This window comes from Vidua chalybeata, chromosome 28, assembly GCF_026979565.1.
Source record: "Vidua chalybeata isolate OUT-0048 chromosome 28, bVidCha1 merged haplotype, whole genome shotgun sequence".
NCBI lineage: Eukaryota > Metazoa > Chordata > Aves > Passeriformes > Viduidae > Vidua > Vidua chalybeata.
This window is the reverse complement of record NC_071557.1, coordinates 1,665,641-1,678,147: the sequence shown is the minus strand read 5'-3', so window position 1 is coordinate 1,678,147 and position 12,507 is coordinate 1,665,641. Positions and strand designations below refer to the sequence as shown.

General features: G+C 46.3%; 1 protein-coding gene across 4 annotated transcripts in view; it reads right to left on the bottom strand.

The window, feature by feature from the left end:
• Positions 1-12,507, bottom strand: part of PPP3CC (protein phosphatase 3 catalytic subunit gamma) — a 41,951-nt gene that overhangs the window by 13,840 nt on the left and 15,604 nt on the right. For all 4 annotated transcript variants that reach the window (XR_008435104.1, XM_053966559.1, XM_053966560.1 and 1 more), the window contains exons 2-8: positions 12,181-12,378; positions 11,824-11,948; positions 5,473-5,584; positions 1,771-1,916; positions 1,513-1,652; positions 884-961; positions 713-807 (exon numbers count right to left, since the gene is read on the bottom strand). Coding sequence is in view for 3 of the 4 variants with exons in the window: in XM_053966559.1 (XP_053822534.1) it covers positions 713-807; positions 884-961; positions 1,513-1,652; positions 1,771-1,916; positions 5,473-5,584; positions 11,824-11,948; positions 12,181-12,378 (894 nt within the window). In the remaining variant the exon portion in view is untranslated. The remainder of the gene's footprint in view (positions 1-712; positions 808-883; positions 962-1,512; positions 1,653-1,770; positions 1,917-5,472; positions 5,585-11,823; positions 11,949-12,180; positions 12,379-12,507) is intronic.

The window sequence follows — 12,507 nt, the reverse complement described above, 5'->3', positions numbered from 1 at the left end:
CCAGGCCTTATGACTCCACAGTTAATTGCCACAGTAACACATTAAGTCAACCACTTCAGCTCAGCACACAAAGCTCTCTTTCATTCCAGGCACAAGAATGTGACTGGAGGAGAGGGTTTTGTATCAAAAATAGTGTATTTTTTGTATCAAAACCAGTGTGGTGGCAGCTGGAGAAGGGCAGGGATTGTCCTTCTGTGCTGGGCACTGGGGAGGTGCCTCGAGGGCTGTGTCCAGTTCTGGTCCCCACTGAGACATGGAGTGAATCCAGGGCAGGGAACAGAGCTGGGGAAGGGGCTGAAGGAGCTGGAAAGGGGCTCAACCTGGAGGAAAGGGGATCAGGAGGGACCTTGTGGCTCTGCACAACTCCTGCCAGGAGGGGACAGCCGGGGGGTCCGGCTCTGCTCCAGGGAACAGGGACAGGAGGAGAGGGAACGGCCTCAGGCTGGGATGGAGAGGCTCAGGAGGAATTCCTCCATGGAAAGGGTGGTCAGGCCTTGGAAAGGGCTGCCCAGGGAGGTTTGGAGTCCCCATCCCTGGAGGTGTCCAAGGAACTCCTGGAAGTGACACTCAGTGACAAGGTGGGGATCGCGCACAGGTTGGACTCAATGGGGTTGGAGCTCTTTTCCAACTAAATTATCCTGTGATTTGGGGAGAGCAGAGTGGGACAGGGATTTCCTGACCCCACCCAAGAGCAGCAGAGCCCTTGCCTTACCCTTGTTGTTATAGACATCTAAGTAATTTGGTGCAGAGAAGATTGTGATTAACGAGGGAAAGCCCGTGGTCTGGCTCTTCCTGTACATTCGGTACCTACAAAACAAGGCACGAGTTAAACCTGGCCCAGCCCAGCCCAAACCCCGCCCAGCCCCTGGGCTGCAGCACTTACCCAGCATCCTGGGCTTCGTGAGCTCGGATTACGGATAACAAACTATTGTTCTGCAAAAATTCACACACTGCAGGGTAACTGGAAAACAAAAAGGGAGGAGAACTCAGCTGGGAGCAAAGGAGAGCACTGAGCTCGGGTGGTCTTGGTTTCACTTGCAGAAAACATCCAGCACGCCAAAATATGTTTTATTGAAAAATTATTCAAATTATATATTTTCATTCAAAAATTAATTGCAAAGGGTTCTGTTAAACCTTCCCTACAAGCAGACTGTCAGCACGAATCCTTCATTTTTAGCAAGGAAAGATTATTTCCTAGAGATCCAGAAAACCACTCACAGGGCCAGTCCAAAGAAGCATCTCTGCTGCTTGAGACCCCAGTTCTACAAAGTAACTTATTCAAAGACAGCTCATTATTCAAATTTATCCAAAGACAGCTCAGTATCCAAAGACATCTCAATATTCAAACTTATCCAAAGACAGCTCAATATCCAAAGAAGCAAAAAACAAACACGAATTTGTGCATTAGAGCCAAGTGAGGAGAATTTCACGTAGACTGCAAAGCCCCACAGAGTGGCCTGAACAGTGATTTTAGTGTGAGGGGAGAGAAATGCCCCCTGAAACACCTCTCACCTGTAGAAATAGGAGCAGCCTCGGACAGTGTTGTGGGCAAAATGCTCCAGGGTTTTCTCGTTGCCGTAATCCTCTGAGGGATCCGACCACAGCAGGTCACACATCGGACCAAAGGCTGGAGGCTCCTTGAACCTGTCTAACTGGAGAGGGGACACAACATCAGGAGGAGCTGTGGCAGAACTCTCACCCTTCCAGCCCCAAACCCAAACCCCGCGGGGAACTGGGAGAGAATGGAAAAAACTCCTGGAGGTGACTTACTTTCCTAATGTCATCTAGACACGTGATTTCTGGAGACAGGCCCCCGTGGACACACAGGAATTGCTGGTTGAGGAGGGCAGCAAGAGGAAGACAGTCGAAGGTGTCCATGCACGCGTCGTACACTCGCTCCGAGTACTTGATTCGACCTGGGAGGGAGGAATCCAATCAAGCTCTGATCGCCCCAAGTGCTGATCAATAAAACTCCAGGAACCCCGTGCCGAAAGGAAGCTCAAAATCAAAATGGCTCACAAATCAAACTTTGCACCTGTTTAGTGAAAATACTCATTTAGAATCAAACCCTGCACCTGTGTACTCCTGAAAATACTGATTTAAAATCACCTGGGTATCCCTGAAAATACTGATTTAAAATCACCTGGGTACTCCTGAAAATACTGATTTAAAATCACCTGGGTATCCCTGAAAATACTAATTTAAAATCACTTGGGTATTCCTGAAAATACTGATTTAAAATCACCTGTGTACTCCTGAAAATGCTGATTTAAAATCACCTGTGTATTCCTGAAAATACTAATTTAAAATCACCTGTGTACTCCTGAAAATGCTGATTTAAAATCACCTGGGTATTCCTGAAAATGCTGATTTAGATTAAAACTTTGCACCTGTTTAGTGAAAATACTCATTTAGAATCAAACCCTGCACCTGTGTACTCCTGAAAATACTGATTTAAAATCACCTGGGTATTCCTGAAAATACTGATTTAGATCAAAACCCTGCACCAGTGTATTTGTGAAAATGCTGATTTAGATTAAAACTCCTCACCTGTGTCTTTGTGAAAATACTGATTTAAAATCAACTCTGAACCTGCGTATTCCTGAAAATGCTGATTTAGACTCAAACCCTGCACCTGTGTATTCCTGAAAATCCTGATTTAAAATCACCTGTGTATTCCTGAAAATCCTGATTTAAAATCACCTGGGTATTCCTGAAAATACTGATTTAGATTAAAACTTTGCACCTGTGTATTCCTGAAAATCCTGATTTAAAATCACCTGGGTATTCCTGAAAATACTGATTTAGATTAAAACTTTGCACCTGGGTATTCCTGAAAATACTGATTTAGATTAAAACTTTGCACCTGGGTATTCCTGAAAATCCTGATTTAAAATCAACTCTGCACCTGTGCATTTGTGGAAATACTGATTTAAAACCACCTGTGTATTCCTGAAAATACTGATTTAGATCAAAGCCCTGCACCAGTGTATTTGTGAAAATGCTGATTTAGATTAAAACTCCTCACCTGTGTCTTTGTGAAAATACTGATTTAAAATCAACTCTGAACCTGCGTATTCCTGAAAATGCTGATTTAGACTCAAACCCTGCACCTGTGTATTCCTGAAAATCCTGATTTAAAATCACCTGGGTATTCCTGAAAATACTGATTTAAAACCACCTGGGTATTCCTGAAAATACTGATTTAAAATCACCTGGGCATTCTTGAAAATACTGATTTAAAATCACCTGGGTACTCCTGAAAATACTGATTTAAAATCACCTGGGTATTCCTGAAAATACTAATTTAGATTAAAACTTTGCACCTGGGTATTCCTGAAAATGCTGATTTAAAATCACCTGAGTATTCCTGAAAATACTGATTTAAAATCACCTGGGTATTCCTGAAAATACTCATTTAAAATCACCTGGGTATTCCTGAAAATGCTGATTTAAAATCACCTGTGTACTCCTGAAAATACTGATTTAAAATCACCTGGGTATCCCTGAAAATACTGATTTAAAATCACCTGGGTATTCCTGAAAATACTGATTTAAAATCACCTGGGTATCCGTGAAAATACTAATTTAAAATCACTTGGGTATTCCTGAAAATACTGATTTAAAATCACCTGGGTATTCCTGAAAATGCTGATTTAGATTAAAACTCCTCACCTGTATATTTGTGAAAATACTGATTTTAGAATCACCAGTGTATTTGTGAAAATACTGATTTAGATTAAAACTTTGCACCTGGGTATCCCTGAAAATACTGATTTAAAATCACCTGTGTATTCCTGAAAATACTGATTTTAGAATCACCAGTGTATTTGTGAAAATACTGATTTAAAATCAACTCTGCACCTGTGCATTTGTGAAAATACTGATTTAAAATCACCTGTGTATTCCTGAAAATACTGATTTAGATCAAAACCCTGCACCAGTGTATTTGTGAAAATACTGATTTAGATTAAAACTTTGCACCTGTGTATTCATGATAATACTGATTTAAAATCAACTCTGAACCTGTGTATTCCTGAAAATGCTGATTTAGATTAAAGCTTTGCACCTGTGTATTCATGATAATACTGATTTGGAAAAGAAGTGTTCGCTGTGTAAAAGAAAAGGTTATTTTCATCTGGAATTGGACAATATTCATCTAAATATTAGGTTATTTTGATCTGGAATTGGACAAAATGACTCTAAAAACATCAGGTGTTTTAGAAAACACCTGCACTGAGATCAGCACAAAAGTGGTGTTCCCACATAATGAAAACTGGGATTGTGTAATGAATTTGGGATGCTGATGAAGCCCCCCCATCACTTCCCCCAGCCCTGCTGCACCTCCAGACTCATCCTGAGTGCTGAATTTGGCACAGCAGCATCACACAGCCATGGGGCTGCTTTTCCACAGGTCCTGGGAGGCAGGATTTGCCCACAGAAATGGATCTTCCCACTGGATCTTCCAGGGATGACCCTCCCAGTGATGCCTCACCTGGGCAGAGGCAAAGAGGATGTTCCCATCCATAAATCACAGCTTTTCCAAAGCACTTTGGCTCTTACACCAAGGCTCAAATGTGCTCATTTCTCCAGAGACACCACCAGGGGTTCTCAGGGAAGGGGAAAAGCAGCACCTCCTGTGTTCCAAAGGGAAAAATCCAACCTCACCACCTGGTTCAGACTGGGCCCAGCTCACCAGGAGCTCACCTGTGTCCAGGTGGGGAACACAGCATCCAGCACAGAGCTGGGAGGTGTTTTCCAGCTCATTCCTGAGCTAACAGAACAGGGATTCATCCCCTCTGAGCCTTCCCCCACCCAGAGCTGATGGGATAAAGATTGGATTCGTGCCTTGCCCAGAATTATCTCTTGAGCAAGAATTCCCTAAAGGAGCTCTGCATTGAGTTCTCTGCCTCTTTTATTGCTTGGAATGACACTCACCCATCATTCCCTGACCTTTCCTGAGCACTGCTTTAAAAACATGCTGTGCACAAACCCATCTTTTAACTGAAAAAAAAAAAAAAAACAAAACACCTGAAAGGTAAATGATCCTCCCCAGTGCAAAGAGGGAAGAGCAAATCCCCCATTCCCAGCTCCAGTCACTGATCCCAGCTGCACAATCTGGAGCTGGAAGGCTTTTGGCACATGTTGCTGGGCCTGGAAGTCAGGGAGGGGAGGATGTGTGTGCCTGGCTCATCAGGAGAGAAGAGCTCCCATTTCTTCCATCCACGCTCAATCTTTGAAACCAAAAGGCCACATTTGGTGCTTAGCAGAACTTAAAGATTTGGGTTTTGGGGTGTTTTTTTTATAGCAGAAGAGCAGGAAAACAAGACAACAGGTTTTTACAGCTCTGATGCCACTCAGAGGCACAAAAGTTGAAGCCCACGCCTTCTCACAACACCTTTTTTTAAAAAATATATTTAAAAATGTATTATTTAAATGGATTCAAATCTTTCTCCCACTGCTGATACTTACATTCCTGCTTGAAGGTGAAGTATTCTGTGAGGTGCCTGCACTCGTGGTTCCCTCGAAGGAGGAACAACGTTTTGGGATGATTTATCTTTAAACTCCATAAATACAGCACGCACTGCAAGAGAGACAAACAGGGGATGTCATAAAATCCTTTCCCAGGGCACTCATCAGCCTGAGACTGCACTAAGAGGTTCTGGGAAGACACCCAAAGTGGAACCCAGCTCCATAATGGGCAGTGGATCTTCTCCTGGCCAAGTGGGGAAAAGCCACTGGGATTTCTCTATATTAGGGCTGCCTTGGAGAAGTGACAAATGAGGTCGCAGCCAACAGAAAGCTGCTCGGGGCTGGGTGGGGGCAGCTTTGTTTCCAGCACAAACCAATGGAAAAAAACCCCTTTTGCAGAGCAGCAAAGCAGAACCAGCTGTTTGCTCCAGATGTTCCACTGGGATGGAGACCAGCGAGAGGAGCAGGCAGACGTTTGTCCACGAAACACCCGGAAAATTCAACTTCACCTTCCCCACTGATTTCCCCCCTCCCTGGTTTTTCTGCTTATGCTACAGTCATGTAAAGTTCAAGCTCAAAACAGGAAAAGCTGAGCCCAAAAAACAAGCTTAGCTTAGCAAAGCTCTCTGGCTTTGTAAAGGGCTTTCCACATCCCCTCTGCGAGCGGCAACACCTGCAAAACCAGCGCCTTTGATGAGGCACAGACCCAAGTCAGGCTGAAACAGGGGTTTGTAGCAGAAATATTTCATGCTGGCTTCCCAAAAAAAAGCCTGAGGGAAGGGCTGGGAGGCAGGGAGGGCTCACTCAGTGGCAGAGCCGTTATCTCACACGGGGAAATGTTATCACATTTCCCTCCTTGCAGTGGAGTGCTGGAAGGACAATCCATAACGACAGCAAGCTCCAGGAGCTGGATTAAAGTCTCTAATAGGAGCTTACCCTGGAGGCTGACAGGCTGCAGGACACGCCTGGGAAACAGGAGCCACCACCAAGTCTGTTTTACACCCTCCAAAATTCCCAAGCTGGGGCACAGATCCCCGGGAACCAGCTGGAAACAACCTCCAGAACCCAAATGAAGCAGTTCCCAGTTGGTTCCCAGCACAGCCAGCTTAGATCTGGTGGTGTTTAAGCACTGAACCTGCAAGGTAAGCTCTGCATGAATCATCCCAGCTGATCCCAAAAACCCCCAAGGAGCTCTAAAGCACCGCCTGTGTCTCACTTGGAATTCAACCCCACATTAACAAGTTGATTAATTGGGAATTCCAAAAGAGAACAGGGCCAAGGCCAGTAGCAGAACCATGTTTTATTGCATCTGTTACCAGGAGGAATGCTCCCAACAAAACCATTTATAATTATTCTGGGATTTAAAGCTTTAACCTCCCTGTGTTTGCAAGAGAAATGTCACTTTTCTGGGCTGGCAGGAGAACTCTGAGGTTGCTATAAATGAACCAAATTACTTGGAGGAAGAAGCAGCCCTGGCATCAAAGCAAGGCAGAGATACAGCATCAATAGGGGAGGGTTTGGGATGTATGGAGGGTTGGCAGCCTGCAGAAGAGAGATTTTAAAACACATTTGAAGGGGTTGAAAGCGAAGCGGGGTTGAATTTGGCACCACAGTTCGTCCTGGACACGCCAGGGACGTGGAGAGTGACCATTCCCTGTGGCTGGAGGCACTTCCCAAGGATGTGGGGACTGCCAGGTACCAGGAGGACACGGAGCAAAGGACACAGAAGAGCCCTCGAGGGCTCCAGAGGGGCTGGAATGAGGAATGAAGGAGTTTCTACACTTGCATGCCTCGGATGCTTCCTGGTGTTTTGCAGGGATCCCTTTCCCAGCCTTTCCCAGGAATTGATTACTGCCTGTTTGCAATAGCCAAGGAGCAAATGCAGGCAGTCACAGCTTTTTGGGTTTAAATAATCTTAAATAATCTCCTGCTCTCCTTATTCTGCTTCTTGGTGTGAAGCCCAAAGCCAAGGGTTTGATCCACTTGCAAAGTGGAAAAGCTCAGCAGGACACAGGGAGGGAATTCCAAGAGGAATTGGGACTTGCAAACAAAAAATGCAAGAGGGGCTGGTGCCAAACCTGCCCCCACCATGACCTCTGTCACCATTCCCAAAACCTGGCATTTGTAAGGAAGTTTTACACACGGAGCCTGCCAGAGTGGGAACAGAGGCAGAACTCCCCAGTCCAGCCCACAAATCCACCTTCACCCCCACTTTACAGAGCTGACTGGATCGCTTTAATATTATTCTGGATAAAAAGTGCATTAAATCAAGATTAACATATAATTCCATAATTAGACAGCAATCACATGTCCCATGATAATTGGATTGGTAGAACTGGCCTGGGAAAGGTGCATGCCATTATCACACCACTTTTCCTGATAAATTTCCTCTTTCCATGGATTCTGTTCCTGGTCGTAACAATTCACTTTCTAATTTAACAAAATCATTCTATTCATTGTATTCCAGCTTCATGGACTGGGATGGCCCTTCCCTACAACGAGCACAGACCTCTCTTGTGCCATTCTGGGATTTGGGACTAAAAGCTCAATGAAAGGAGCATTTTCCCCACTGGGAATCCTTCAGCATCTCCCAATGGGGGAGTTCATCCCGATTTCCGTGCTGCCTGTCAGCCCTGCACTCTGGAGCTGGGATCTGTGGCCAGTCAGTCTCGCTGTCACAGCGGGTTTGGGACAGCAAAGCCTCCCCAGAGTCCCCTTCCAGCAGCATTCCAGCTTTCACACGGTTCTCCCCCTCCCCTCTCCCCTCCCAATTCTTTTCTTAAAAAAAAAAAAAAAACAAACCAAAAAACCATCAACCAATCCACTCTCCGTGGCCTCATTATACTGGGAATTCATGTTTTTAAATGAGAATTTCCCTAAGCCAGAGGCCCAGCAAGAATCTGTTGAATGATTTGTTGCTGACATCCAGCTGAGCTGATGATCTGAGAGGTTTGGGAGGGGCTGGGGTTTGAAAGGTTTTGTCTGAGCCACAAATTCCTCCTCATACCTGGACAACCAAACACCTGGAGCCACAGGGAATGCCTGGAAGGGAAATCTGGCCCTTACACCTCCTTGGCCCCCACTCTGGCATCGTTTCCTGCAATTAAACCATCCCCTCCTATTTCATTCCGTTAAAAGGTCACGGTTATGGAATCCTGGAATATCCTGAGCTGGAAGGAATCCACAGGGATTCCATGGCCTGGCTGTGCCCAGGACACCCCCAGCTGCTCGGATCATCTCCCCATGGATGCCCAACTTGGTGTGGTGACTCAGGAGGCTGCTGCTGCTGCTGCTCCCCACCTTCCCAGAGGTCACACCACAGGGAAAACCTGGATGTTTTTCCATCTGGGATACTTCAAACCTGCTGCTGTTTTACTACAGAAAGCAGATTTTGCACACCCAGGTGAGAATCTCTCCCAGCACAGTGCAGTAGGTGGAAGGGAGAGGCACATGGGAATGAAAACCTCCAGATTCTGCCTCATCCTGATCTTTGGAGTGTTTGCTGTGCCCATCAGAGCCCACCCTGAGCTGTGGGATCAGAGGGATTCTCCAGGGGGAATCCGTGGCATTCCTGCTGCAGCACGGGGGAAAGGGAAGGAGGAGAGGAAAAAGCAGCAGGAAATAAAAGATAAAACATATTTTTTGCCCCACCACCTCAGTTCTCCAGGGCTATACATCGTCTTGGAATTCTTCCATATTATCACAGGCAGAGAGGACAAGGGGGATTTGAACTAAAAGGGGGTTTAAATGGGATATTGGGAAGAATTCCTTCCCTGTGAGGATGGGGGTGGCACAGGTTACTCAGAGGAGCTGGGAGAAACCTCCTCATCCCTGGAAGCGTCCAAGGCCAAGTTGGACAGGGCTTGGAGCAACCTGGGATGGTGGAATGTGTGAAACAGGATGGGTTTTCCAACCCCACATTCTTTCCAACCCCAACCATTCCATGATTCTGTGATGATCTCAACATGGAGAGATCAGGGTGCTGATCCCCAGCACTTCTGGAGATCTGAGAGTAAAATCTCCATGTCAGATCAATCCTGGGCTAAGAGCAGAGAGTGGGAGCAGAACTTTTCCACCCTGGATCTACACGATCCATAAACAGACACAGGGCCCAACACCTCTCACTTGAAGGCTCCAAAAAAAAAAAAAAAAAATCAAAAAAAATCCAGCTTTTCTTTCAGAAGGAGCTGCTGTTCTGGAATATAATCCCTTTTCCAGGTGAACACTGCAAACCCAGCTGAGCAGTGGGATGTGTCCTTCCCCTTCCTCCCTGGGGGGCTCCTCCTGCCAGCACCACCCCAAATCCCACAGATCCCACCAGCCCCAGCCCCACCTCTGCCTCATCCGTCCCCGCTCCCCCGGAAGCTGCTCCTCGTCACACCTTGGCTCCCTGTCAGGATTCCAGAGCGTGGGGCTGGAAGGGAGCCAGGGGCTGCTGGAGCTCAAGCTGTCAGCCCAGCTCTCCCTAAATCCTCTGCAGAATCCTTCAAAGAACCTCTTGCACTCATCCCTGACAGTTCCTCCCCAAAAATTTTCACTGGGGAAGATTCCTCTGCAGAGCCAGCGGCTCAGCTGCTCCTGCAGCCTCTTTTTTTCCAAGAGAAATCACTCCCTCTGTTATTCCAGCTGATTTCTGCCACATTTCAGGCCCCTGCTCCCCCAAAAGCCTTTCCTTACGTTGCTTCCAAGTGGGATAAGTGCTCCACTTCCACTCGGGCCTGCCTCTGTGAATCCAGATGGCTGCAATCCCTTGGGATTTGTGGCATTTGCTAAGAGCTGTCCCTTCCTGTCCCATCCCAGATCTCCACCGAGCCAGCAGCAGCCACGGGGCTCCACTCAATCCTTTGTCCTCCCACTTTCTTGGGCATGGAATCCCAGGGAGCTGCAAAGCCCTGTCACAGCCCAGGTGGCTTCTGCTCCTCTCTCCTGACCCCATTCCAGGGTTTTCAGAGGGAAGCAGTGACTCAGGCACGTGGCCCTTTCTCCTCCTGCTCCGTCCTGAATCCTGCAGCTTTTCCAACATTTGCTTCCCACTGCCTGGTGGGATCCTGTTGCCTGCAACAGCACCATCAACTGTCCCTCTTCTGTCCCTGAGTGACAGCTCCAAGTGACAATAAAACCACCCCAGAAGGCAGAGGTTAGGCATTAACCCCATCTCTGCCACTTCACCGTCGCTCCGTGAGGATCCAAAGATTGGGACATCATTTTCCTGCCCAAAAATCACACTCTGAGTTAGCAACATTGCCTTCATCCCATGCAGAACTCCACTGGAGGGTAAATCCAGCATGAGAGATCTGGGTTTGGTGTTTGGGCTGATTCTGAGCTGGATTTGAACTCATTCTGGGCTGTATTTTACTGATTCTGAGCTGGTTTTAACTGATTTTAGCTGCATTTTACTGAGCTGCATTTGAACTGATTCTGAATTGGATTTTTACTGATTTGGAGCTGAATTTGAACTGATTCTGAGCTGCATTTTACTGATTTTGAGCTGCATTTTACTGATTCTGAGCTGAATTTGAACTGATTTTGAGCCGTATTTTACTGATTTTGAGCTGCATTTTACTGATTCTGAGCTGGTTTTAACTGATTTTAGCTGCATTTTACTGAACTGCATTTGAACTGATTCTGAATTGGATTTTACTGATTTGGAGCTGCATTTTACTGATTCTGAGCTGAATTTGAACTGATTCTGAGCTGTATTTTACTGATTTTGAGCTGCATTTTATTGATTCTGAGATGCATTTTACTGATTCTGAGCTGTGTTTTACTGATTCTGAGCTGAATTTGAACTGATTCTGAGCTGGTTTTAACTGATTTTAGCTGCATTTTACTGAGCTGCATTTGAACTGATTCTGAATTGATTTTACTGATTTGGAGCCGTATTTTACTCATTCTGAGCTGTATTTTACTGATTTTGAGCTGTATTTTACTGATTTTGAGCTGGTTTTAACTGATTCTGAGCTGCATTTTACTGATTTGGAGCTGCATTTTACTGATTCTGAGCTGTATTTTACTGATTTTGAGCTGCATTTTACTGATTCTGAGCTGCATTTTACTGATTTGGAGCTGCATTTTACTGATTCTGAGCTGTATTTTACTGATTTTGAGCTGCATTTTACTGATTCTGAGCTGCATTTTACTGATTTTGAGCTGCATTTTATTGATTCTGAGATGCATTTTACTGATTCTGAGCTGTGTTTTACTGATTCTGAGCTGTGTTTTACTGATTCTGAGCTGAATTTGAACTGATTTTGAGCTGGTTTTAACTGATTCTGAGCTGCATTTTAACTGAAGTTCAACACTTTGGGTCCCTTTAGCCCCAGCACCCCCAAGCTCCACTTCCTTGGTCACCTCTATACTGAAGTAGCCTCTGTCCACGTAGTCGCCCAGGAAGAGGTAGCGGGTGTTATTGGGTGATCCTCCCACTTCAAACAGCTTCATCAGGTCAAAGAACTGCCCGTGGATGTCACCACACACTGGGGGAGGAAGAACAGCACAAAAGAAGGACAGAATTACCACGCTAAGAAAAGCAAGGTCACGACAGCAGCGAGGAGCAGAGCGCGGCGCGCTCCGAGCCAGCACCGGCAAAACCCTCTCTACAGAGAGCTCAGCAGAGTTAAAAAATCTTGTGGGTGGAAGGAACGGGGCAAAAAAAAAAAAACAACCCTATCCAGGTTGTTATTCAGGATTCCAGCCCTGAGCTCTGACCTGTGATTGGAGCCTCCACCTCGATCATGGTCTTCTCGTGCCTCAGGATGGCGGCGCCGTCGTTGATGATTTTCAGCGCCGCGTCCTCCTCCAGCCGCCCTTCCTTCACCAAGTGGCTCTTGAGGACGTCGAGCCTCGGTTTCCCATCCTCAAACACCTCCTTCAGAGTGAGCCGCTGCGTGGGAGGGAATGGGACAGCTGGAAAGGCAAGGGAAGGGAAGGAGTCAGCAACGCGGCGCTGTTCGGGGAGAGGGAACGTCAGGCTTTGCTTCCGAGCCTCGAGCTGACACCCAGAAATGGAATTTCCACTGAAATGATGCTCTCAAA